At 45.2% G+C, this 27,984-nt stretch overlaps 1 protein-coding gene across 1 annotated transcript; it reads left to right on the plus strand.

The window, feature by feature from the left end:
- The first annotated feature begins 1,846 nt into the window (after nucleotides 1–1,846).
- Nucleotides 1,847–26,623, plus strand: abat (4-aminobutyrate aminotransferase). Its single transcript, XM_088612831.1, has 16 exons — nucleotides 1,847–2,001; nucleotides 9,616–9,736; nucleotides 12,650–12,747; nucleotides 13,467–13,496; nucleotides 14,614–14,731; nucleotides 18,789–18,838; nucleotides 19,453–19,533; nucleotides 20,499–20,591; nucleotides 21,103–21,165; nucleotides 21,261–21,324; nucleotides 21,649–21,797; nucleotides 22,290–22,427; nucleotides 22,916–23,083; nucleotides 23,483–23,629; nucleotides 23,882–23,993; nucleotides 24,890–26,623. The coding sequence occupies exons 2-16, from the start codon at nucleotides 9,667–9,669 to the stop codon at nucleotides 25,009–25,011; spliced, it is 1,503 nt and encodes a 500-aa protein (XP_088468957.1). The 5' UTR covers nucleotides 1,847–2,001; nucleotides 9,616–9,666; the 3' UTR covers nucleotides 25,012–26,623.
- The last annotated feature ends 1,361 nt before the right edge of the window (nucleotides 26,624–27,984 follow it).

Raw genomic sequence — 27,984 nt, forward strand, 5'->3', positions numbered from 1 at the left:
CCATGCTCTTGTTCCTCCCTGTTCTGATTTTAATTTCTGCCGATTTATTTGCTCGATCTTATCTTGTTATTTTGTTCCTAGAGTGTCTGCACGACTCCCTGTTCACCTTATTTAAAACTGCCCTGAAATTGCAAGATGTCAATTTGTGAATCCAGTGTTGCGCCTTTGTCAAAGTGAAAATTAGTATTTAATTCCCATGCCTATTAAACTGTAACACTGCCCCAAAATGACACTTTTAATAAATCCTATAGCATTTTTTTACCTGTCCAGAGTCCTGCCATTGGCAAGAATCTGGGAGAGCTCATCAGCATCACATGCTTGCCGTGCACAGGCATTCAGAACTAATTTTCATTTCAAGGGGCAAAAGCCAAGGGCAGTTTTACATTTCAAGTCACCTCACAGACGTGACATCTGGAGATGGCAGCTGTTAAGGTTTTGAAAGAAATTGAGTGTAATTAAGAGCATTATCGAGCTAAGCGCTCAGATTCTCTGGTAAAAGAAACTGGGTTGTCCTGTAATTTTATATACTATAAGGTAAAAGAAACTCGATTTTTTTCTGTACTTTGCTAACTTATGAAATGATTTCACTCTGGTTTCTGACATGTTATGTTACAGGTGTGAAATGCTCCTTATGAGATCCCTAGGCCATTTGCACTTTTCATAATACAGATTCTTCCCCTAGGACATCAACTAAAGAAGATCCTGTGTCTGTGGCATGTATCACCTGCAAAGAAAAAGGAAGATCGTCAAGATTACAGACCCTGCCAGCTCCCAGCATGAGGGAGCTACTTTTCCATATGTATTCCATGCGTCTTTTTGTCTTCTCTTGGAGGACAATACCTGCCTGCCAGTAGCCATATCACCCTACAACTTACTGTACAACTGGCAGCCCACTGAAGCTCAGCAGGTGTGAGCCTGGTCAGTACCTGGATGGGAGGCCTCCTGGGAAAAACTAAGGCTGCTGCTGGAAGAGGTGTCAGTGGGGCCAGCAGGGGGCGCTCACACTGCGTTCCGTGTGGGTCCTAATGCCCCAGTATAGTGACGGGGACACTGTACTGTAAAAAGGCGCCATCCTTCAGATCCTGACTCTCTGGTCATTCAAAATCCCAGGGCATTTCTTGAAAAGAGTAGGGGTAGCCCCCTGGCCAAATTTCCCATTGGCCCCATCTATGAACTGGCTTCATCACTCTGCTCTCCTCCCCACTGAGAGCTGGTGTGTGGGGAGCGATCTATGGCTGCCGTCGCATCATCCAGGTGGGGACTACACACTGGTGGTGGTGGAGGGGAGTCCCCATTACCTTTGAGTGGAGTGTCCAGAGAAGTGCTAAGCAATTATTATTATTACCTCTGTGCTGGGCTTTGCCCACTACGCCTGTACTCACTCTGTACCAGATGAAGACAGTCTTGTAGGCGTTCTCATTGGAACAGGACCCACAGCCCATTGTCTGCACCTTCCTCAGGCCCTTGGGGGCCACCTGTGGGCGAGCAGAGACCATATCAGTGAGCGGTCTGCTACGGCCGAAGACCCCCACTGTACAGTATTGCTTCTTACAGTAAGGTATATTTTGCTACTCGTTCATTCAAACAAGACTTATTACCCAGGCAATATAGCAAGGCATATTACACAGGTAATATCTTTTAAAAAGGGGAGCAATCGTGTGGGTTTCATGATCTCTTGGGTGTACGCGAACGGACCTCTGTCCCCCTTGCACCCCGTCTTTGGCTCCCCCAACACGCCGCTGGAGCGCCTGTGCTACACGTTTCCCAGCCGTGTCCGCCAAGCGGAGCCGGGAGGGGAGGCAGCTGTCCCCGATTGGCTGCCAGTCTGAAGGCTCGTCCCGTCGTCTCTCCTCCCCTCCTCTCCTCTCCCCCCATCCGTGAAGGCCGCCGCGTTTTAAAGCCAGCTGCGGAGCTGTTGCCTAAACCGGAGCTTGCACGGACGCCGACCGCCTGCTCTCCCCTGCCGGTTCCTGTCACCTAGCTAGGCAGCATCACATCACGGTGGGTCTCTCCCGCACTTCCTGCAGAGCCGAGCTGCGGGTGACGCCAGCGCAGATCGGCTGTGCTGCTGGAGGCGTATTTGTTGTTATTTTTAAGTTTGTTGATATGCACCCGTTTGTGCACGATTGTTAATTTTGTCAACCTCCTAAACCGGTCGCTCCAGCCCGAGTCCGGTCACGCAGAGTGTGCGAGCCGATTGTTTTCGTGCCTGTCATTTTGTGTGTGTGTTTGTATTTACACTTTGCATTTGTCCCACCTTGGCGTGAGGGGGCCCCTTCAGTTAAAATTGTTTTGAACAAACTGGGATAAGCGCACGCTTTGCCGTCGATGTCGAAATCGCAAGTAAATCGCTCATCTGTGAAATGGAGGTGACGTCCTCCTGCTGCTTCCAGCCCACGGCTGCTAGAGCGTCTCGGCATAAACATCCGTCCAGATCTAGTCGGAACCGGCTGCATCTGGGTGTTGCATGAACTCTCATCATTGCTTTACGCAATGACGGTCTTGGCACGGATAGTTACCGTTATGTGCCTTCGCAGTTCATACGCGTGAGGAGTTCAGGACTGAAGGGGCAAGCTTAAATGCCTACGCAATTTGTGCCTGAACCTATTTTGTCAACCTAGTTTGTTTTTCAACCTGTTCCGTATATCCTTTTTATAGCTGCCGAAAATAATCATTTTAAATTTCTGGAACGGGGATCCGGCTCCCCCAAGCCAAAAATGAAAGATGTGAGTCGGTGCGCAAACTGTAGCCTGTCTTCTAGGGACGTGCGTCCCTGCAGGGGTCGAGACAGGTCACCTGGTCTTGGAAGACCGTCGCACCTTGAAACCCCCATAATTGATAAATGACCACCACGTTTTGCAGAGGCAGAAGCCGGAAGTGTCCATTTAAAGCATCTCTTTGTTAACATCAGCCGAAAATAAACACGGTACCGTACTGCATTTACCTTTTCATGTGCTAAAAACGGAAAGTGGAGTTCTGAAGTGCAGGCTGTATGATTCTTCAGAGGCAGAGAGCGGCACATTCCTGCAATTGGTAAAAATTGCAGGAATGTGCAATTCAGGACTAACCAGAATTGTAGCATCTGTGTTATACCACATATGCAATTTTATATTGAGTGCAGGTCGACACCTGCTGAGGGCTGATACAGTAATTAAAAAGAGCCTCAGTTATGTGACAAGTTAATTTCTCCCTTCACATTGGGAAATCGACTTCTTTCCTTTACTTTCACGGAGCGCTCATTGACCGGTGCAGGATCTGGCATCTGCTCTTCAATCTAAAATGGGGGACCCCTGTCCTGGTTATGGGGATCCCCACACCCACTTGTTCCAGCCAGACTCTCACCTGCACAAATGAAACCCTTCATTGCCTGACTCATAGGATTCGCTCGAACTGTTTCAGCTCTCGGGCGTGTCGGAGGCTGTTCTCCTGATCGTTGCTTTTCAGAGCTCATCGAAAAATTCCCAAACTTTTTGAGCGGGCCAAAAAAAACAGCCAACAACTGGCAAGTGTTCCAATGAAGCCGCCTGCTAAATTCAGTTAAGGCTTCGGGAGGAATCCTACTGCGTTGGGCCCCTGAGCAAGGCCCTTAACCCCAACTGCTCCAGGGGCGCTGTACAATGGCTGACCCTGCGCTCTGACCCCCAGCTTCTCTCCCTGTCTGTGTGTCTCATGGAGAGCAACCTGGTGTCTGCGAAAAGACAAATTCCTAATGCAGGGCTAATAAAGTGATCTCTATTAAGTAATTAACCTGGGCTTCCTCCACCACCACAGTCGCTCTGAACCTCTCCTAGGAAACACCAGCTAACGACCAAACAGTCATCCGGGCTGCTTGTCTCCATAGTGATTCCGTTACCAGGAGGGTGCCAGCCTGGGAAAACTGGAGTTGGTGCTGTCACAGCACTTTGAGTCTTCCAGTCACTGCGGAGTAGATCCTTAATCGCTTAATTAACCCACATGTTACAGATCACAATGATAGATAAGGATTAGCTGGAGCACAGACTTGGAATGGCCTGGATTCCATAATAGAATCTGCAAAAAAAAAAAAAGGTGATTTTCTTTCATACTGGTTGGCGCGATGTTGAACATGTAATGTTCACAGGGAGTTTTTAGCTTCAGGTAAATCATTTTGCACTGTATAATATTAACCAGCATACTGCACAGTGACTTTGATAGTAAATGCCCCCAGAGCTATAATTATTGGGTCAGATAAGGTTTCCTCAGTCCTGCTGAAATTACCGGCCTTATCTAAGATTGGTCAAGGGTAGCTGCCATTCTGTACCCTGTCAAATAATGTAATCGTGTGTGCTGACCTTTATAGGCTTTATAGGCTGTAGGAAATTTCCATTATGTTTTTAGGAAATGTCACTTCTTTACACTTGATTTAAAAATGTCTTGATCAGACAACAAAGGTGAAGAATCTCTCAATGTTTGAAGGCCCCCTCTGTGACAACATGGTGCTGTGGCTGCAGTTACTGCTGCACCTAATAAAAGAAGTGTCAGTAAAAAGTAGCTTCTCTTCAGATGAGCACTCCTTATTGAAACCTAACATTATTGATTATTGATTTCTAACATTGGCATCATAATTCCTCTGTGTACAGTATTAATAGACAAGGCGTTTCAGAGGCCTAACATTCTGGTCACCCCAAAAACCCCAGACTGCTACTAAGGATTAAACTCTTAATGGCTCTCCTGGGATGTTTGTAAGATCTCTCAATTGTCTTTCTCCCCATTCCTGAAAGTCGATCGTTTCCAGAAATTTGAAGAGACTCCCTGCACTGAGGTTTCCTTTTACAATCCTGGCAGGTCCTCTGGTTTGTCCTACAACCCATATGTATGGTTATTGTTTATTTCCTCCTCTTCCTGTTCTGGTATTTTCTCTGTTTGTGCCAGTATCACAAACTACACTACTACAAGCTGTGCTACGCCTAGAAGTACAGTTTCAATAAAAGTGTGCACAAGCGTGTATACATGTGTGTGGTCTGTGTGTGAGCTCTGCTGTGTACACATGTGTGTACACCGGTGTGTGTATATATACGTGTGTGTGGTCGTTGTGTGCTCTGCTGTGGTCTGTGTGTACTCTACGATGAACTGGTGTCCTGTATCTGCATCTTGCCTTCAGCCGGTTGTCTGTAGAGTCAGGTTCCGGCTCGCTAGAGCCGTGTATTGAACTGAGCAGTTATTGAAAATTGAACTTTTTCTATCTCTCAGGGCAGTTTACTTATAGGGTTTTCTGTGAAGCAAGATAACACCTCCACTGTTCACTTCAACCCTTAATGCACTAAGGATGTGATTACATTCCTGTGGCCACAACTGTCACACTGTATTCAGTACAGCCCATCTTGAAAACTGTAAAAGTGACTGAACAGCCTCACCCATACAAATGTGTGTTTTAATTTAATGCAGTTCAGCAAGAGTCTGACAGCATTTTTTTCTAGCTCTGGCAGAAGTTGCCACACAGACCTGAGCAGTGCCTGTCCAAAGCGCAGACACTGATCTTTCACAAACATCGTAGATAAAGGACATTTTCGTTTTGTATAACTGACCAAAACTGCACCAGTTTGTAAAGCCATTTTACTAAAAATAATCAGCTGATAGGAAATTTTAATATGTTTTGTTTAGGATATGTTTAGTTTAGAAAAATAGGATACTTTGACGGAGTGATTAAAGTAACACTGTATTCTAATATGTTCTGCTTAATTTGTTACATTTTTTTCCTTGTTGTGCCCATGTTTTGATTTTTCACATTTTACCAGGATTGTGCTTTAAATTGCCTAAGTCTACCGTGACAAAATCCTTCACAAAATTAGAACCACAGTTGCCACCACTAGTAAGGTGCTCTGTGGGCTGGGCCTGCAAAAGGGTAAATCCATCTGCTCTAATGAGATTATAAAGCATAGTGCCGTGGGTTAGTCTACGTAATTATAGTTAAGTTTTTTCTGTTTTTTGTCAAGTGGTTACCTTGGCAACTGTATAATGGCGTGTACTTTCCTGTTGGTACGGTTATTGAAATCCTGCCTCTGTCTCCTGCATCAGGGCTCCTTCTGTGAGCTCTTGTGCTCGCTGCCTCTCTCCCGTTTCCCGGGCAACGGATTAGAAGCATCCGCTTTTGTGTGGTGAGTGCGCTGTTCTGAAAGTGAGTTAACCCTCAGGGGGGAAACAAACTGCCAATGTCAAAAACAAGTAAATAAACGAGCAAACTAGTGCGTGTGATGATGTAGTGTATAGCGTGCGCCGTATCACACCTTGACCAGAAAGGTTTGTTCTGCGTGCTTTCAGTAGCGGAGATATGAGTGGTATCTTAGGTTAGCAATTGGATGACACCAGTTTGACTCGTCTTTCAACCTGTCACAGTTCTGCAGTTCCTAGGCCAGCTCCTTCATGCTTATCCCTGAAAGCATTGAGCTCCTTTGACTTTATCAGTTATTTCAGCTCACAGGTAGAAAGGGTACAGGGTATGAGCTAGGCAAAATTATTTGGAAAAATTATATAACAATATTGCATGTCAATTGATACATTGAAGCATTAAATCCGGTCACAATAACAAGCTCCATGCAGTTTTTTTTTTCTACTTTCTGATTAAGAGTGAACACAACGTATAAATAGGAACTATAGCACCCTCTGGTACTATTAAGATGTCCCTAACCAATGAAGTACTTCACAAATACGTGAAAATAATGAAGGAGAGCTCTTGAAGATTGTCAGTTGAAGCCTCTTATCAGAATTAAGGTTTATCCTTCTCTTGTTTCTTCATTCACTCCTCCTGCTTTCTCCAGCAGCACCAGTGTTGGGGTAGAAGACTTTAACAGTAAAACCGTGCAGTGCAAAGCAATTAGCATTTTAATGGGCTGTGCAGATGAGTTTTCGCACTGCATTTGTCCTTATTCTTGGTCATGTTAGATTCCTCAAGAACGGCATAGCCAGTTGTAATAAAGGTTCAGTGATGTTGAGGTATTGAGTGAATAACTAAACAAAGTCTGTCCTGTCTCACGAGGGATTATGTTTCATACTGCCTCTTGTTCTTTACCCTCTCTCTTGAAGTGTGATTGCCTGCTCTTTAATTTCCAGCAACATTGTGTTCTTCATGGTTAAATGCACTTGGGTAGCTGTGCTGGAGAGGAGACGGTTTGTGTTTGTGATTCACGGACAAAATCCTCATCATTAACTAGTTCTGTTGAGGAGTATTATCATTGGGGGGAAAAAAGAGTCACCACAATGACATTGTAATTTTTTTGTTGTTTTCTGCATAACATATTTGTTTGAGATAAAAAGCCATATGTTAGTGAACAGTAAATCAGACTATATACAGCACAGATTTATTATTCTCTAATATGTATGTACTTGTTTGATAAATATGTATGTGTAAGGTGTCGGCTAGTGTACCTTTTCTCCATTGGGATTGAATTTCCAGTATTTGCTAGATCTGCTGGAGTCTCAGAGGCAGAAGACTTGCTTTCTGAGGCCTGCTCGGCGCAGTCATGTTTTTGTGAGAACCAGTTTTATCCAGTAAGGCTACATGTGCATCAGCCTGTCTCCTAGACACTGTGGAGAGTGTTCTTGTGCCTGACGCTTTGATTATGTAACCAAGCCAGAATCCAGAGCAGAAGGGATGTAGCACTGACATTACTACACATGGATAGCGATGCACTCTGGTTGTCTGTGGGCGAGCTGTGTGTTCAGGCTCAAAGACCGATGCCTTCAGACATCTGCATCTAGCTAACCGAGTTGAAATGCTTTGGGAAAACCTCTAAATGTTTTGCTTGGGCTGTGTTGTCATGATCATCGTAGATTAAATTTCAGAACATGCTCATTGCTCAACGGATGACCGGTGTCAGAGCAACCACATTTTCGGCAAAGCCTGCAAATTGCAGATTACCTGCGTTTTTTTGGTTATATCAACTGGGAATGTTTCTCGTTTTTTGTGAACCAGCTGTGAATCCTTTTAGAGTGAATGGTCATCCATTCCCCTAGTATATGTGTGTTGGACATGAAAATAAAACTGTTTAAACTGGAACAGTTTTTGCAAGAAATAACTGTTTGAATTTTATATGTAAGTGGAAGAAATATATAAAAATTAATGTTTAAGAATCTTTTTTTAATAGTGGTGAACATTGGGACTGGAGTTTGCTGTGCGTGTGACAGATTGCTGGTAGGTAATGCTATTAATGGAGAGATGGGAGAGGGTTATAGAGGTGCTAGCACTGGGAATATGAAGCACAGTATTCTATATGCTGTATAGAACCATTCTGACCTGTAAAGGTTATTGTGAGGGGAGCAGTTAGGAATACTGGGGACAAAAAAAAAACAACTAATGCTGACAGCTACTCCCCAGTAAACAACAAAGACATGCTTGTCCTTGTTAACTCTCGGTGAATCACTGAAGTTTGGCGTTTCTATTAAGGACCATGCAAATTCCTCCTACACTTTGCTTGCCTGGTGGCTAAACTCGAGAGTCTGCAGTGTGGCGTCCTTTTGCACAGGAGGAAAAGGCCATGCATCCAAGGCAGGGGTGCCAAACTCCAACCCTAGAGAGCCACTCAGTCTGCAGATTTTTGTTCCATCTCTGCTTTTTAGTGACCCCCACTAATTAGTAGTTCAGCTGCGGCAGCCTACGAGCTATTACCAGCTCTTGAGGTGATGCTGAGACCCATCATTTGTATTGGACTGTGGCCTCCAGGACTAGAGCTGGGCACCCCAATCTAAGGAATGCACACTGGCCCCAAAGCCTGGGGTGAGAGCTTTCCGTGGTGCTGAACTGGCTCCGTGCACACTCACTCACACTCACTCACTCACACTCACTCACACTCACTCACACTCACTCACACTCACTCACACTCACTCACACTCACTCACACACACTCAGGCCAGGGCGCAACGAAGCAGAAAGGGGCACATTGTTCTTAACTTAACTTTCTTTAGTTTAGCATTCTTTAGTTTTGAAAACTAACGTCTTGGCTAAAGTGTAATACTGCGTCTGTTTATTTTCTTCTCGCGCGGCTCTGCTCCTGCGGGCTGGCGGCTGTCCACGGGGCCCGGCGCCTACCCGTGCGTGTATGATTTGCATCGTTATTCTCCCGTGAAGCTCACACGCAGGACGCCTGTTTCCCCTGTGTAGTGCTGTCCAGACGCATGCCTCACGCACACACCTGGCTACCACGTGGAGCTTCCTTGCAGTTAGTTTACGCATAATCCTCCAATGATAACATATAATATTTTTTTGCATACAGACTTAAATTTCTTCCATTGTAATCACAGTGAAATGGTAGCACCTAATGCACACATTTTTTGTGTGTGCAATTTTCATGTTTTGTTCATTTAAAAACATGTTTGTATGATACAGACTGAATGTGCAACCAGGGTTTCCAAAAATCTTTACTTATTCATATATACTATATCAGAACCTGATTGCCTCTCCCTGAGTAACTTTCTGTAATAGGGTTAACATAGCACAGGAACTCCAGAACAGTGCGTCCATTTAAGGATACACTGTGTTGTACACTGTCTGTGTTATTGCCTGAAGATAGGATCCTCTGTTTCCAGGACCTTGAACGTGCTCTTCTGCTGCAGCTGCAGGTGTAGGCACGGCCCCTAACTCTTCCTCCTGTCTGTCTCTTACAGGTAAAGTGAAGTCTGGTCTGAGCCTGTCTCCATCTCTCTCCACCCACAAACATGGCTTCCAGCCTGCTCAGTCGCCAAGTGGTGGTCTCTCTCCAGCACAACCTCCGGCTCTCAGTGCCCCGTAAGTAGAGCCCCGAACTTCCCCGAAACACAAAAGACAAGTCTCTCCTCCCTGGGTCCACAGCAGTCAGTGGGCTTTCCTATAGACCTCTGACAGAGAACGGCACCTCCCTCCTCCTCATGTTTGTCACCTACTGATGATGTAAAATGCTGCTTGTTTTGTGTCATTTTAAAATACTGCAGTAAAACATCGTATTCCAACCCTCTGGGCTCTGTGGTTTTAAGTCGCAGTTGCAATGCACTCCTTTATAAATATGTTTGATGAGTTAAAGTAAGTTTAATGCCTGCATACCTTGGCTCATTCATGGATATAAAATAAAGAATGTTTTCAGTGACGTATTTCAAAATGTAAAAAAGGCATGGATATGTATTTTAATTTTTAGAGTCAGCCATGCACTTTGAAAAGTGTGCAGAAGCTTTTATGGAACATTGAAGCTGTTTTTAGTATTCAGTGTTTTCAGTGCTGTTTTCATGTAATACTGTGACTGTGAATATGTCTGTGTAGAACCGTTGCTTCAGAAATGGTTTTGAATAAGAGTGTGTTCCACAAAGAAAATATGTAGCACTAAGAAAAGCTTTCTGGAGATGTAGCAAGTTGCTGCACACTGTGACTGATACACCCCTGACCTAACTGCAACCTTGCCGAAAGATTCTACTACCTGCATAATTCATGGCCTCGATTTACTGGGAGAAATAAAAATATATTGACATCGAAACGTTTGATTGCAGGCTAATGTTCTTCTTGCGCAACAAAAAAGCGATTGTCATGCATAAAGTAGTTAACCATTCCAAAATTCCTGATTGCCTGCTGTATGAATTTTAAGGTGATGTGGTTTAGCTGTTGTACATGGACTCACTTCCTGATAATACTCATTTGCTTCTATAAAGCTATAAGGCAAAGGTGGGAACTAGTCCCAGTAGTGCTTGTGACTGAAGGTTTCATAATCTGCTGTAGGTCAAAGCTCAAAGGTTTCTGCAGCTGTAATTTCTGGATCTATCTAGTTTTTAGTGTTCTCAGTTTATGTAACATCTGCTGTTGCTGGAGAAAGCCCACGAGGACTGATCATGTTTGCTGTGCTTAGTGGGTCTACATGCCTTTCTTTCTTGTGTAGAGCAATTCAGAAAAGCTCTGCAGTTCTCTTGCAGCTCCTCAAGGAAGGAAGAAAGAGTTTAAATAAAGAGTTCATGGTATCAACTCACCTTTTGCGTTGGTGCACACCTTTGATTATTTATCAAAAATGGAAAATATGTAGACACTGTAGTCTAGATCAGTGATTTGCAGCCTCCGAGACTTCAAATGCTAGATTTTAACTAGGTTGAGAATGCAGAAAGACATTATGTGGTGCAGTGTTGTATGTCATACAACTCCTTTGAGAGGCTAGTCACCTGCAAAATATCTTGCACAGTAGGGAGACCGTTTTACTGCTGCTAATTGTTGCTGATAGATTTAATGAGTGGTTATTTTCTGCAAAGTGATTGTACTTCTTCAGGTGCGCAGATGTTACATGGCATTGAGTATAATCTCAATGTAAATAAAATATAGATATTCCTAAATGCTTTTTAAAAGAATCATCTAGCACCAGTGGCTAGAGAAGGCTCTGAAGTGGGACCTAGTTATGAATCTCTGCCAACTGGAGATTCAAAGAATAGGGCATTTCTTTGCGAAGCATTTTTTACTCGTGATTGGCAGAATGTTTAATAGCAACTTGTTACTCTGTGTCTTTTGGTTGGAGATAAAAAGTGCCAGAACATATTCGGGCCGGATCGAACATTTAGCATGGGGACTTCATCTATTGTCTGACTTGGCATGGTGTGAATCTCGGGCTCAGTGCTGCCAGTATGTATGTGATTTGTAAGATTTTAATTATCTGAATTCTTTAATGATCATGCAGAGTGTCTACTCTACAGCAGGCATTTATAGTTCAAGGGGGTTCCATTCTTGAAATCCCCATCAAATGGAGCTTCCACTATGTGCAGAGAAACGTTATGGGGACTGGTTCCTTATGTAGGCAAAACAATGTGTTTTTTAATTTAGATTTCCTTCTGTTATGGATTGTTGACATAATCAAAAATATGAAATATTTTTTTTGTGTACATAGAAGAAATGTAGCATGCTGGTGTTTAAAAAAAATTAGGCAAGTGAAAATGACAATAATTGTGGGATCATCTAGGGCTACAGAACTTTTGAGCTCAAGTAGCTCTTCACTTTGTGCTCAAAACAATAGTTGAATAGACTATTGAATAGAAACAAGTCTATGTAGGCATCTGCAGCAGCCAAAGTCCTTTCGTTAGCTTTCCAGCACACCGGCAAACAAGTCTTATTTTAACCTTTCACAGCACAGCGTCAGTCAGCACAGGCTTGTCCTTGCTGTCTACAGAGGCACTCTGGCAAAGCTGCAGCACTTAAAGCCTGTGCTTTTGCACTTTAAACTCTGGTGCTGTTTTTTGCACTTGTAAAAATGTGCAGCGTTTGCTCGGGCTAACATTCCTTCTCTTGAGTTTTGTGGCCAGTCTCTGCACGGAAAGTGCTCGTTTAAAAAAAACAGGCTCTGCTCCTTTCTGTGAGCACCTGGGAAGTCAGAGTGAGCAAAGAATGTTGCTTCTGCAGCCCAACCTCGATCCCTCAGAGCAGAAGCAAGGATGTTGCCCGCAGGTCACGGAATAGGGGCTAAAAAAGCTGACTGTGGATCAGCGAACTGTGAAGGTCTGTAGTGTATGCTGAATTATTCTGAGACCGTTTCTGAGAGAATTTCTTCTTTTAAGAACGTTATAGCCTCAGAGCCCCAGCCCCAGAGTTTAGCACTGATGCTAAGATGCCATGTCTGAGCAAACATGCCCACTCCTGTCTCTTGTCAGCAGCTGTCGGAAGAACAGTGGTTTTACTGGTCTTGACCGTCATGTCGTTCTCTCGCAGGGTACAGATGTGTGAGCAAGGCTGCAACGAAGAGCTCTGTTGAGTTTGAGTATGATGGCCCCTTGATGAAGACCACAGTCCCAGGGCCCAGATCCAAAGTAAGAGCCCAGCATTTACCACCGCTGTCTGTGCTGTACGCTTGTCACCTAAACGGATAAGGCCAGATTTGAAAAACATGGAGTCACTTTGCCAAAGAGCAAAGGCTCTCCTCTTCTCTGTAAACTCTCCTATGTAAAAGACACAGAGTATTTCTAAAAATGCTCGTTAAGTAAGAACTAAATTGGATTAACAAATGCAATATATTTGCTCTCTCATCAAATTGTGAGTTGTCTGAAAGTCAGTGCCCTTAAAGGTTGCAATCAAGGCTTCAGATAGTGTGGGAGTGCAAAATGCAGAGCAACACATACAACTTTTCTGTGTCTGCGAAAAATATCTTTTCAGAGAGGAGCTGGTCGGACCAAATATTTAAAAAAATATATTAAGGACCAAAAAATAAATTCCGAGCCGAAATGGAAGAATTAATTTTGGATTTCGCATTCAGGTTGGGGTTTCCTGGAGTTCAGCTGTTGGCTGCTGGCTGGCTAAATCATTCTGAGCGTGCGGACCTAAAGGTGTTAAGCACTTCACACCTTTAGGTCTGTTCAGCACGCTCAAAACTTGCTTCAGAGAAAAACTGAAATACTAATGAGTGAAAATTCTTGCAGTGTGTGCGAAACGGTGAAGTTGACCCTAAAAAACACAGCAGGAGTTACTCAGCTTGAGTGGGAATGTAGGCATGCAGACTGACTGCGTCTCTGTCTCTCTGTATCCTCCACAGGACCTGATGAAGCAGCTGGGTGAAATCCAGGTTAGTTCCAGCCACCCAAAGAGTGCCCTGACTGCTGGCATCGAATGCTGGTCAAATGAGGCCAATCTCTGTCCTTTCCCCCTGTGTTTTATATAATCTGCTCGTTAGCATTTCAATAACCCCTTGCATGTTTCATTGACGTAACGTGATTACATAAAAAAGAGCACATTCTTTTGACGCATCTCTGAATTATTGAGAAACCAACTGAAGACAATTGTGTCATGATGTGGAGCAAATAAAATCCGAACACTGCACACATTTTCGGCATCTTTTCTTAATATCAGAACTATTCATCTCAACATCAGATGAAACCAGATTTGTGGTAGGCCAAGTCACTAAGTGACTTTCTTCCAAACGTTTCAAACAGACATGCCTGTCTAATTTAAGGAACGTCTCTGAGGCTACAGCCGGCATGTCAGATTCTTGCATTCTTTCCTTTGGGCATTCAATCAGAAAAACAAAAGACTAACTAATAAAAATAAAGACACAGAACTCATTAACAGCTATTGAGTTTAGTTGTTTTCCTGTTGCTTAAAGCTATGTGCTCAGCTGAGCATTCTGGCAGGGAAACAGTTTATTAATGCACAGTTTATTAGAGACGACAGCACTGATGGATGACTTTGCTCCTGGGAGAGGGAAGATGCTGATGTTAATGAATTTTATAATGGTTCTGTGTTAGTGGTGACAAGACAAAACCCCGAGAGGGCCAGTTTTGCAGTAAGGCCATGGTTTTGTAGACCTTCCAAGCTGATAAAAAATATGAGAAAATGTGAGCCATTTTCCTATGTGTACGTGAAGAATCTGACTTTTCTAGTTCAGTGTAAGAAAGACGATCCTCTTAACAGTGTAAAACATGAGATTAAACTAGACACTTCCTTCATCTGCAGGAGCCTGATAATTTAGTGTAATTGCAGTATGATGTAATGCTCTTAGAATATGTGAACAAAAAAACGTTCAAGGTTGAGTTAGCAGTTCTTCTCATCAAAATTCACTCATCATACAAATGTGCGCTGTTGACGTGGTTATACAAAGCGTTTTTTACTCGACAGGAGAGGCAGAGTCCACACACACCAAGCGTGATGCCTCGTAACCTTCGTCTGCAACCCTGTCGTTCCAGGAAGCTGGCGCGGTGAATTTCTTCTGCAACTACGAAGAGAGTCGGGGGAACTACCTGGTGGACGTGGATGGGAATCGCATGCTGGATGTGTACACCCAGATCTCCTCCATCCCGATCGGTAAGAACTACGAGGTGTCGACAGCAGGGACGGTCGGAAATCAGCCCCCGACTGTCGCGGGAGACCAGCGCTTTCAAACACGGTGGCCTCCAAGACATTTTCCTGCTCATCTGCGTGCTTCAGTTCCCACCAGAGAGTCATGCTCCCTTCTGCACAGAAATCTTGGTAGCAGCGGGTTTCTGAAGCTCCAGGCAAAGATTTGTGCTGAATTTGACTGACCTCCATTTGTGTTACTCAAGGACACACCTACTGTACAACTCCTGTTTAGACAAGCATACAGTAATTGCAGGATCTCTGGTTCTTGCTAACACTAAGACATTAAGATATTTCCTTAACTCCTTTAGAAACCTCAGCCCCTTGAATCCTGGTTGGGAACCAGGCTGTTAATGATGGTGTCGGAGTGGGGGAGGTAGGCAAGGCTCCAGCAGAAGCTCGTTTTCTTTCAGCCTTGGTGATGATTTTTGCATACAGCCTTTGTGCCGAACAGAAATTTTAATAACAAAAAAACCGCACGGGCTTGTGTAGGCTTGTGTCCCGGTGATAGGCTTTGTTTCAGAGTGGTAGCAGAGGGTCAATAGAGAAACCTTGCACCTTCTCTAACGCACACCTCGGGTGTTCACTGAGGCAAGCTCAGTTCTCTCTGGAGAATTGGTTCCAATGCTGCAGGGGTGGAAACAGGTCTTCTGTTCGTGCTCTTTTTTGCTGTTCCTGATTTCGGCAGCTGCAGTGGGTTTCTGTATGTGAGCACAGTCTAGGAGTCTGTGTGCATGATATATATATATATTCACAATGAATGGACAGTCGTATTAAGTCAACCCTGATATGGAACAAGCTGCAATGGAGTAAGCTCTGCGTTTGCATTCCTGTATTTGTGTCATGGAGTTTTACAAGTGATCCAGAGACAGTAGCCCTCTTTTAGTTTGAACAAAAACACATTCTCCCTGCACGGGGGTTGATACAAGAGCTGCATTAAAAACAAAATGGTTTAAAATAAAATTTCTTTCTGATGAGTTTAAACGAGCAATTTGTTTTTCCCCATATAAGGCATTTCTGTTTTGGAATTGAAGCACTTTGTTACCTGAGGGATGAAAATGCAGCATGCCTGGTTTTTCCTCCCCCTCCCCCCAAAAACAAATATTTTACAGTAAATCTCTGCCAATCCCTGAGTTATTTATTGTGAGGGACTAACAGGAACATTGGAGAAAATGAACATCGCCGAAATCGATATTAATCATATATGTCACTTCTGTTGCTTTCAGTCATCCATAACTTTGGATACGAGGCCGTAAAATCTTTACAAATAATGTGGAAAACATGAAAGAAATGCATCGGCAGCAGTACATTCACATTTTACAATATATTGTAACTCTGTTAAGCCCACCACAAGCAGCCCTGTGTACTGGCACTCACACACTGACCGGAGGCCTTTGACCAGTGTGAGCCTCACTCCAGCAGAGGGCGAGGAATGAGGGGAGGGGCTCCCTCGAGAGGAATGAGGGGAGGGGCCACATAGTTAAAAGCACCTCATCTAACATCACTGAAGATGGCTTCTTCACCGGCAATTTCATGAGGCATAGCACCTGGGAGCTCAGAGTGAGAAGTGATCTGGATATGACAGCATAGATAGACCTAGAGCACCGCACCCAGTAAAGTATGCACGCCATCCATTTTCTAACCGTTTATCCAAATCAGGTTTGCTGGGAAACTGGAGCCCGTCCCAGCAAGCTGGGACTCTCCCTGGATGGGACGCCAGCCCATCTGAGGGCACACACAACACAAGCCTACACACACTCGCACAAGGGCCAGTTTTCTCGAAAGCCAGTTAACCTACCGGTGTGTCTTTGGCCTGAGGGAGGAGATTGGAGCGCCCGGAGGTAAACCCACGTGAACAAGGGGAGAACGTACAAACTCAACACAATACGAGTGGCGCCCAAGTTGTGTTATTTTGCTTCTGCCCTCGCCAGAACTGATTTTGCCTGAACAACGACAGGTTGTAGCTCCTCGACAGCAGCTCTTGTTAGTGCAGCGCTAAACAGACGTGTTTCACGAAACTCCTGGCGTTGCGAATGGGCTGGATTGTTCTGGAGGAACTGGGAGTACCTTTGTTTCTCTCGCTGCTGGCAAGAGATTTTGCTTTTTGCTCTGTGCAGGACTGCCATGATTGCTGAAGCCAGATGCACAACTGTGCAATATGTCCTCCGACTTCATTGAATTTGATTCTCAAGTGCAGTTTGCTCTATCATTTCTAGTTTCCCCTATTGTTCTGGGGGGAGAATGAGGCCAGTGTCTTTTCCGTTCTGAATATCCACAGGAATCCATCGTTGTCTGTTTATACCGAGGCCGTTTTGCTTGAGCTCCAAAGACATTCATCATCTGTGACAGTGTACTAACGAAGGTCTGTTCTGTGGAGATAAGATTTAGACTAGGAGAGACTTCGGAGCGGTGCCCTCCGATTGTCACATGGGCTGGTCTTGTAGCGAGACATTTTTCTGCTGGCTACCTAAATGTATTTAATTTTTTAGTTTTAACCAAACAAATGCCAAAACTCGCAATGTTGAAAACCTGCTGGGGAAAAAGAGGGCCAAACTCCTTGTTGGCGGTACCAGTGCAAGTAAGAGGACCGATACTGAGAATCGAGATGCAGTTTTCAGGAGGAGGAAGCTTCCGGACGGCTTGGTACCGTTAGTGGAATATTAGTAATTTTTTGGATCCTCTTCTGCAACCTCAAAGATTTGTGTATGTCTGATAAAGTTGTGTAATCTGACCCAGACTATCAAATACAGCTACACTACACTTAATAAGTATCCATTAGTGTTTCTGGTTAAACAAATCTCATTAAAGGACGCTGCGTCTGAAACTGATTTATCAATGGAGGAACCTGCTTTCATTTTTTTCTCACTAATATTTGTTCTCCTTTGGTTGATTGAAACGAGTACATATTAAGAGATACTATTATTGTTATGAAATATTATACACTCTTAAAATTTGGTTCTGTTTCAAGGTGGAAAACCATTCCATTCACATTTGATGACATGACATGGTGCCCATACTGTCCCGTTACAGTTCAGTGGTCCTGGCTGGAGCAGGGCAGCTGTCTACATTGTACTCCCCATACTGAGTGGCGGTGTCTAGTACGTCTGCAGTTGCTTGGATGAGGGAAGCTGTTCAATTTGTGGCGTGTAGCTGGGATCCCCGATACATGATGCCCTGTGTGCAGCCAGCAGCCTCATTTGTTTGATGCAAATGGTGCAGGCAAGCCATTCCGCCACTTCAGTGCCGTCTGATCAGGCCCCTGCGTTTCCATGACAGTGACGATTCGGCTCTGGAACCTGAAAGAGCTGCTGCGTACAGCTGCAGTTGATGTTTCTTTCAGTTTCAGTTTTTCTCACCCAAACCGCATTGTCCTGAAACCCCAATCGGCTCGATCGAGACCCAGCCGGTCCTCGCAGTCGTGTCCTTCCTTTTCTTTATGAGGCTGGACCAGGCATTGGCATGGCTTGGGTAGGCAGCTACGTCAGCATGCAGAGGTTGCAAAAGAACAGGTAACGGTTTATTCCATGCTGAAAGGAAACGAAAGAGACAGCATTTCGGCTGTGGAGCCTTCTTCAGGTGTCTTCTTCACTTCTCTCCTTCATTTATTTGGAGTCGTTACCATGCCATGATAATATAACTCACAGTCCTTCTCCTCCAAGTTCTCTTCAGCAATATATACACTGTCACCTACATACAGGTAACTGAGTAATAGAGGATTAATCTCTGTAATGCAATAAATAACAACAAAAGATGAGGATTCTGTTAAAGATCTGTGGCATTTCTTGTGTCTGTTTCCGTCTCATAAAGTACAAACTGTACAAACTGTCTTACAGTATATACACCCACGGTAGGGACAAGTAGATTTAATGGATGTGATACCATTGATGAAATACTGTTATCTGTGCCAGGAGGATGTGAGTGTACTGATAAGCAATTTTGAAAGATCAAAATGTTCTGTAAGCATGACAGTCTGACCTCTGCTGTATGTGTCTTTCTGATTGAATTATATTTTATTGTTTCTTAGGATACAGCCACCCAGCACTCATCAAAGTCATGCAGAATCCCGACAATCTGGTAAGTATGGTTTGACGATAGATAAAGACAGACCAAAAAAAAAATCTTTGCATATCTTAAGAGTTATAAAAAATGTTCAGAATGCGTGTTGTCCTTATTTTTTCATCTATTCCATCTAATCTCAATGGTCACAGCACGTCTCAGAGCACAGAAAGAGGAGAAGCCAGATGAGGGGGAAAAAATCACATCCTGCAGTCACCTCGCTGAGGAGGGGGGTGTTGGAAACTGAGGCTTTGCTCCTGAAAGCAGCAAAATAACATTGACTATTTTGAAACGGTGTGCATCTGTGAAAAGACCGTTGATGATTTTCAAATGGTATTATTTTGACAGATTAAATTATCTGACTGTGTTCTGAGTGTTTGTGGTTAGACTTTAAGATACTTAAATTCTTTTAAAAGATAAATGCAGTTAAACGTCTCCCGGCAATCCTGAATCCTGACGTTTCATTTATTGTCCTCATTCTGCTGTGATTTGCACTTCAGATATTTTTCCTTTACTGTGGTGGAAATACTACTGTACTACTAATAATGCTAAACGTGTAAACCTGTGGAATGGAATGTTTTTTCTCACTGACTTTACTCGTGATTTCTGCTCCCTGTCTTGTTCTCCTGCAGAGTGCATTTGTGAATAGACCAGCCCTGGGGATCCTACCTCCTGAGAACTTCCCAGAAAAGCTATTGGAAACACTTTTGTCGGTAAATTCTACAGGACATCCCAGCACCAGAGAAACAGGCTCAGGACTCCTGCAGTCCTGTATAGTCATATATTCTCATCAGCTTGGGCACACTGCTCGCAGAGACAGGCAGGGGATGGGATACAGAAGTGGGGCTCTGAGTGTGTGAAACACAACAGACTGAACAGGAGTTGTGAGGGTGGGTCAGTCCGCCTACAGTTTGGACTCCCGGTCAGAGCTGTGATAATTGCAACCTTGCCTCTCAGCTGTGCGCTGCAGCCTCAATCAAAAATAAGGGCTTTTTAATCTGTTCTGCATCATTCCATTCAGGTTAAGCGTTATATTAATACTTATTGAGCTATACTTCACAGCTGATTTAAGAACACGGCTCAGCAATAAATCTTGGATCCATTTACAACAAGCAAGTGCAAGAAAAATTGTATTTCTGTGCTTTGACTACGTCTGTGCTTGGTGGGTAGACCAGAAGCAAGGGGAATGCAGACACCGTTTGCTGTTTAGACCCTGCAGTTGCCCTGCAAACTGACCAGGCAAGGAGACAATTGCACAGCAATCCTGCCAGATCAAGCAGCCTAAAATCACTCTGCAAGCTACCTAGAAATGCATTTTATTGATTGATACCACCAGAACCAAATTTGCACTTCAGCGTGTCAGAATATGGTAAAACTGTATAGTTGCTCTTTAGTTCTGAGATATTTTTAAAGGTCTTTATCGCTTTTCTCCTACCGAACGAAATGTGGGAAAGCTATCATGCCATTCATTTAAAGTACACGCTGTACTGTCAGTATCTTCTGTTGGCTAGACCGTGCAGTCGGGAGTCCTGGAGTATGTGAAGTAAAGGCCGTGTGTGAACGTGTGTGAAATTACTGCTGAATCGGAAGCGAGCAGGTGCTGAGCGGGATGTGTCCGGCACTGGGGGTCTTCGGCCGTAGCAGACCGCTCACTGATATGGTCTCTGCTCGCCCACAGGTGGCCCCCAAGGGCCTGAGGAAGGTGCAGACAATGGCCTGTGGGTCCTGTTCCAATGAGAACGCCTACAAGACTGTCTTCATCTGGTACAGAGTGAGTACAGGCGTAGTGGGCAAAGCCCAGCACAGAGGTAATAATAATAATTGCTTAGCACTTCTCTGGACACTCCACTCAAAGGTAATGGGGACTCCCCTCCACCACCACCAGTGTGTAGCCCCCACCTGGATGATGCGACGGCAGCCATAGTGCGCCAGAACGCTCACCACACATCAGCTCTCAATGGGGAGGAGAGCAGAGTGATGAAGCCAGTTCATAGATGGGGCCAATGGGAAATTTGGCCAGGGGGCTACCCCTACTCTTTTCAAGAAACGCCCTGGGATTTTTAATGACCACAGAGAGTCAGATTCTGGGTGAGGAGGCTGCTGCTGTCCCCTTGAGCAAGGCTCTTCAGTAAAACGCCCAGCTGCATTGGTAGCTACAAGTGTGTGTTTCTTTGGATAAATGCACCTGCGTAATAAATTAGTATAACGAAATACCTGTCAGCGTTGCTGCTCACTGTTTGCCATTGAGCTCATAAAGCCCCTCCGTGTTTTTGTGTGTCTAGAACAAGGAGAGAGGAGACATCAAGCCCACGAAAGAGGAGATGGAGACGTGTATGGTCAACCAGGTATGCAGCCTGTTCTGCTTTCATTAGTGTCTGCAAGTCTGGGGACTCCACACTGCCATCTGCTGGAGAAATAAATGACGTGTCTTTCCTCTCAGGCCCCAGGCTGCCCAGATTACAGCATCTTGTCCTTCATGGGCGGCTTCCATGGGCGAACTCTAGGTAGGGCGAAACGCCAAGCTCACTTTCTGTAAGAACAAACCGTACTTGATATGGAGGACAGCGCTCCTGCGCTTACAATTACTGCACCAAAGAAGCTGGATTATTTTGGTTGATGTTTTATAGTAAGAGTTGCATTCTTAGCTATTGTCATAAGGGAAAGACTTAACAAACAACAAAAGTGAAAACCGAAATGGAACAGACTTCAAACGCGACTTTAACAACAGCGCTTACTTGTGTGTCGCGGGAGATATTAAACCCTCAGGAAGTCAGGGTTTACATCCCATGTGTAGGTCTTGCTGGCTGACGCTCGATTCTCGCGTGCAGGTTGCCTAGCGACAACGCACTCCAAGGTCGTCCACAAGCTGGACGTGCCCTCTTTTGACTGGCCCATCGCCCCCTTCCCCAGGCTGAGGTACCCCCTGGAGGAGTTTGTGAGGGAGAACGCCCAGGAAGAGGCTCGCTGCCTCGAAGAGGTGAGACCTGAGCTCACACCGCCCTCCCACTGACCGCCTGTTTCCTGTTTAACCAGCCTGCAGATATTTGGTTCAGATTCTGCCATCTTGTCGAATACGTCCACATATATATACAGTGGGGGGCTGTGAGTCAGACTCTCGGGGTGATAGTGGGGGGCTGTGGGACAGACTCTCGGGGGGGCCATTGGTGAGGGGCCCTGAGACAGACTTTCAGGGTGACAGTGGGGGGCTGTGGGACAGACTCTCGGGGGGGCTGTTGGTGAGGGGCTGTGGGACAGATTCTTAGGGCGACAGTGGGGGGCTGTGGGACAGACTCTCGGGGGGGGCTGTTGGTGGGGGGCTGTGGGACAGACTCTCGGGGGGGCGGTTGGTGAGGGGCTGTGGGACAGACTCTCGGGGAGGCGGTTGGTGAGGGGCTGTGAGACAGATTCTCGGGGCGACAGTGGGGGGCTGTGGGACAGATTCTCGGGGTGACGCAGGGCTGTTTTGCAGGTGGAGGACCTCATCGTGAAGTACAGGAAGAAGGGCAAGACTGTGGCAGGGATCGTGATTGAGCCCATCCAGTCGGAAGGGGGGGACAACCACGCGTCCGACGACTTCTTCAGGAAGCTGAGAGAGATCGCCAGGAAGGTACAGGCCCCCCTAATCTCCAGCGCCCTGTCGGCAGTCATTTCACAAGCATGGGGCTGCAGACGCGAGAGGCTCGGGGAGAATAGCCTCCTCTCCATGAACCAAAAACAGAAATGATTTCTCTCTGAATTCACAATTGGCTACCTTTGAGCAAATGCGCCCGTGAAATAGAGAGTATTGGGATAGGTGTGATTACGTGACGATCAGAGACGCACTCCGGGGACCACGTTGTGACAGGTTGCGTGAAGTCAAATGTTAAGTGTTCGGAGAGGAGTAGGTCTCGAAGTGAATGTCTGGTGTCTGGTGTCAGTCTTCATTTTACAATGTGAGCTAGCCGCCCACTTGAGAGTGAGGGGATTAGGCGGCAGTTTGCCAGTGCTGAAGAAGCAGGCCTGTTGGTCGCCCATGTTACCATGCTCTCTCTCTCCGCCGGTTGGGGGGTAGCTGACTGTGACCCCCACGCCTGTCTCTCTCCCCCCCCACCCCAGCACGGCTGCGCCTTCCACGTGGATGAGGTGCAAACGGGCTGTGGCGGCACGGGCAAGTTCTGGGCACACGATCACTGGGGCCTGGAGGACCCTGCGGACATTGTCTCCTTCAGCAAGAAGATGCTCACCGGCGGCTACTACTACAAGGAGGAGATGACCCCAGACATGGTATATAGCTCCCTGCCTCTCCGAGACCTGCAGTCGGCTGTTTTCACCTCTTTTTTTTTTTTTTTAAGCTTCTGTTTTTGTTGGGGGGGGCGCTTATGATTGGGTTTCAGGGTGGTGTCGCAGGACTGGGTCCCAGACTCTCATGCACCTCCTGTGTGGAGTTTGCATATTCTCCTCTCGGTCATGTGTTGATATGCCAGGGTGTTTCAGTTTCTTCCCTCCTTCCAGAGACACGCTGGTTTGTGTAACTGGTGTCTCGACATGGTTCCTGTGTTCATATGCTCTTAGAAAGGAACGGGTGATAATATTAAACTAGAAGTGCGTCACTTTCGGGTGTTGTTGCGGTTGTATAGATCACTTACACGGTGGAAAAACCAGTCTTGTGTTTGATTTACCCAGCCCTACAGGATCTTCAACACGTGGATGGGAGATCCTTCCAAAAACCTCTTGCTGAGCGCAGTCCTGAATGTCATAAAGGCGGAGAGGCTGCTTCAGGAGGTGTCCCGGTCTGGGAAGGCCCTGCTGGATGGCTTGTATGACTTACAGGTACCACATGTACTGCCGGCCCAGCCGAGCTCTAGGATTAACGAGCAGTAGCAATGATTAAGATGACTCTGATGTCAGGCTGCATCTTGCAGTTCAGCATTAGGGCACATGCTGGCTAATGGCTACATGGTTAAGGTTTTTATTACAGACATTCAAGCAGAGAGACATTGAAGCACCCAGGACTGTATGTGATGGGGCCTGTATGTAATCTGAGGACCCAGATTGAATTTCACCTGCGGTGTCTCCCTGCAGGCTCGCTATCCCCACATCCTGAGTGCTGCCAGGGGCAGGGGGACATTCTGTGCTATTGATGTCCGAGATGAAGACTTGAGGAACAGCCTCATCATAAAAGCCCGAAACAAGGGTAAGAGCAAACTGAGGGGGAGGTTTAAGGTTTAGGACTGGGGATCTCGGGCTGGTCTTTTTCACTCTGGTCCACGTTACTGAACCATTAATTGGTCTTGGGTTATGATGGTATGTAGCCAGTGGCTGAAGGCACCTTTAACACTTGACAGCTTGATCCTGTTTCCTAGTCTCATCAGATCTCAGAAGCCAGGTAAAGCCAGGTGTGATCTGAGGGATTGAAACCTCTTAGGAAAACCAGCTTGCTGCAGTGGGTGGTACTCATGGACCAGTAGGAAGCACTCTTCTATCCAGATCCAAATTTCTAAACCACTTCCCCAGTCTTGTGACTGGTGATGTGGTACTATAGGAGGGTGTACTTCGAATGAGACATTAATCTGTGGTCCTGATCACCTCGCCATTATTTAAGATCCCATGGCATTGTTTCTGAAAGTAGAGGTGTTGACCCTGGTATCCTGCCTTAAGCCCCAAACTGAAATTAAGTCTTCATAATGTTCCCAGCAATTTCTCCCTTCTCCACCTGACTGCTGTGTAGTAGGGCTACGAGCACAGAATACCTGCTGTGCATCACCCACGTTCAATCCTTTCCTGTATATGAAGCACTAGGATACTTCCATTTGAGAAATGCTGTATAAATGCAGGGAATTATTATTATTTCCTGAAGGTTAAGAGCTTTCAGGTGTTGTCATTTTCCAGATTAGTCTCAGTTATAAATATTTATCACGAGAAGCTGTTTCTGTGATTCCTTTTGTGGTGTTGGGAGAGTCAGGGGGCGCAGCACATCCAAAATTGTTGATCGTGATAATACGTACAGAGAAAGGACATTACTCGGGCATGCAAAGCTCTGAAATCTGCACCTCCCTAATCTTGCGCTGCACAAAATCGTGTCCCACCCAGGGGTGGTGCTGGGAGGCTGTGGAGAAAGGTCCATCCGTTTCCGCCCGGCCCTGGTCTTCAAGGAGTACCACGCGCACCTCTTCCTCAACATCTTCGGCGACATCCTGGCGGAGTACAAGTAGGCGCCGGGCATCTCGGCGGAGCGACGCACAGGGTCCACGTCCCGAGGGAAGAGAGCTCTCGGACATATCGCCACAAGGCCCCCCCCCGTTCCCGAAGCAATCATCACATCACGGAAAACATGTTTCTCCCAACGACACCCGCATAAACACCGGATTTCAAAAGCAGCCCCGAAAAGGGCTGCGGCAAACTCAAAATCCATTGTCGGCTGGACAAGGAGGGTTTGTTGTTTTTAATTGTACGGAAAACCCGTTTATTTGGGGGCATCGCCCTCTTATCAAGGGAATTTTGTTAGCCATTTCAGCATTGTTTCTTTCAAAACAATGTTACAGAGAGCAATAGAAGCAATATACTGTATACTCCATCAGTACTGGCACAGTACCCCCTTTTCAGGAGACTATGGGCAGAAGGCAGCTGGCATATTGTGACAGCAAGATGTTCTGCACTTCTGAAACATGATCTACCACCTGATATGTGTCAGTGGGAGGTTAGGTAGATGCCAACCTAAATGTACTGATGGGTCTTTTAAAATACGCCTGATGGTTTAAATGGCACAATTCAAGTAGGCGTTACTGAACCTCCTCCAGCGCAGGCTTGAATTGACAGGACTTGGGGGACGCTCACAGAGGTGGGTGGCATTAAAAAAAAAAAAGTGTTGTCAAAAGGCACAAGACATGCAGTGTTGGAAAGGTGCTGGTAAAGAATCTAGCCGGGAGTGTTCACACATTCACAAAACGCTGGCTTCTTCGGAATTGCAAAGATAAATTCTAAGAAGGAACTCAATAGCTTATATCACCGAATTTCACCGTAAGGCTTTTATTACACTATAAAGCTGCCCAGGCTCTAGAGCTCGAATATTCCTTTTACAGTCCAGCTCCACCATGCACATTTATAAAATGGGTTGCCCCTTAGTTCATATTTCTGTTTTATTTATGCCTCTGTTTACCAACAAATTCTTTATTGAAGCCAAGAACACGATTCAAAATGAATCTCCACTAATGATTTGGAGTCCTGTTTATAAAGCTGGGCATTTTACTAAAGTAATTTGCAATGTCCCACTTGGGCATTAAACCCACGATCAATGGAAGATGAAGCTAATAAATATTTTGTAATCGTGTCATACAGCAGTTATCACATTAAACGTAAGACAAATAATGAACATTTTGCATCCTTCACACACTAATCACTTGTCAGTCATGTACACGCACAAATATATTAACTCCTTTAATCAAACCTATTTTAATGTTTAAAGTGGTTTCCTTTTATTGTTTTAATGTTGATTCAATGTCTTAATTGTTCCTGCTCGGGTGAAGAGTGCGGGAACACTCGTGAGTTTCTGAATAGAGGTGGTTAATGTCTGGTTTTTATTTTAAGAATATGTACTGGCCATATGTGAATGTGTGGAATGTGAAAGCCAGTCTGTGTAGAGACTTCTGTATCTCGTGATTCCTGCCTGTTAAAAATAGACAAATGATAAGAGTGCATTTTTGTTTACAATGTTCTGTGACCTAAGCGGTGCCAAAAGTTGGTGTAATTTACTAAAATAGGTCTCATTCTCGTTGGAAAAAGAAAATATATCTGAATTCTAAAATAAATCTTAGACATTTTGATTAACTTAAGTGTGATTTTGTTCCTACCTGCACTCTTTCCTGGTGGTAAGCTGAACTGTGTACTTGAATATCTCCTTGCACCTTTTGTTCCTAAGCCTGAAATTAACATTCACACAAAAATAAGAGGGCAGTGTGACCTTTTTTACCCTTGGATACACATTTTATACAGATTTACTACTAACAATAAGACTGTCGCATGTACATGACAGTACTATTTGACAGTTCGGTGCTTTCTTTCGGTGTACCCATCCATGTTGTCAGAGCCGATACTCCGAAACACTTCTTGCAAAGATAAGCTGGACAAGACGCTCACACCTACTAACTACGATATAGGCTAGGAGGTTCAGAGGTTCGTTTGCAACCTTTCTTACCATTTTAAAGCACATATATCCCTGGCTATGGCTCCCAAATTAGAGGTGTTTTACGACTGACAGGAAAAGATGCACCTGCACAGAGGGAAACTGACCAGGTCTAGTGCAAATGATCACATTACTCCTATCCTGGAGTCCTTGCACTGGCTTCCTGTCAAATTCTGTGTGGACTTATAAATCCTCATGCTCGCCTACAAGGCTCTGCATGGCTTGGCACCTCAGTACCTGTCTGAACTATAATCGCCCTACTTCCCACCTCGCAACCTTCGCTCTTCTAATTCTGCCCTCCTTACTGTCCCCCAAGCCCGTCTACACTGTATGGGTGACAGGGCCTTCTCCTGTTATGCCCCCAAGCTCTGGAACTCTCTCCCCAAGGATATCAGAGAGTCTCCTTCTCTAAACTCCTTCAAATCCAGACTCAAAACCCTCTTCTCCAGAAAAGCCTTTACTGAACTGGTTCCATTCTTCACCCCTCTGCTTTTCCTAGTACCACCATCCACGGTCTCCTCTATATATTGTAATTGTGTTTTATCATGTGTATTCTTTTTATTTATTGTTGTTGTCATTCTGTAAAGTGCTTTGAAAAGCCACCTTTAAAGGCGCTATATAAAATAAAGTTTATTATTATTATTATAAACTGAGATATGCCCATTCATGCAGACGGCACGGCTGTGGAGTGTGGGAGTAAACGGGAGCACCAGGCAAACGCCCACAAGGTAGCCGAGGACCCAGACAAGCTGGACAATCGAATCCAGCACACAGGTGTAGAGGCCGCAGCGCGGTCGCACCAAGGAAACCCAAGAAAAAGGATTCTCTTCCGCGCAGCACTCGTGCACATCCCATTTCAAGTGTGGAGTGGCGGTCAGGGCTCCGGCCTTGTAACCGGAAGGGTATGGGTTCAAATCCCAAGCCAGACATTGTTGGTGTAGCCATGGGTAAAGGTGCTGCTCCCATAAAATACATTCGTACCCATTTATAGCGCTAGGTAAGTCAA

The sequence above is a fragment of the Lepisosteus platostomus genome, chromosome 19, assembly GCF_059453375.1.
Source record: "Lepisosteus platostomus isolate fLepPlt1 chromosome 19, fLepPlt1.hap1, whole genome shotgun sequence".
Lineage (NCBI taxonomy): Eukaryota > Metazoa > Chordata > Actinopteri > Semionotiformes > Lepisosteidae > Lepisosteus > Lepisosteus platostomus.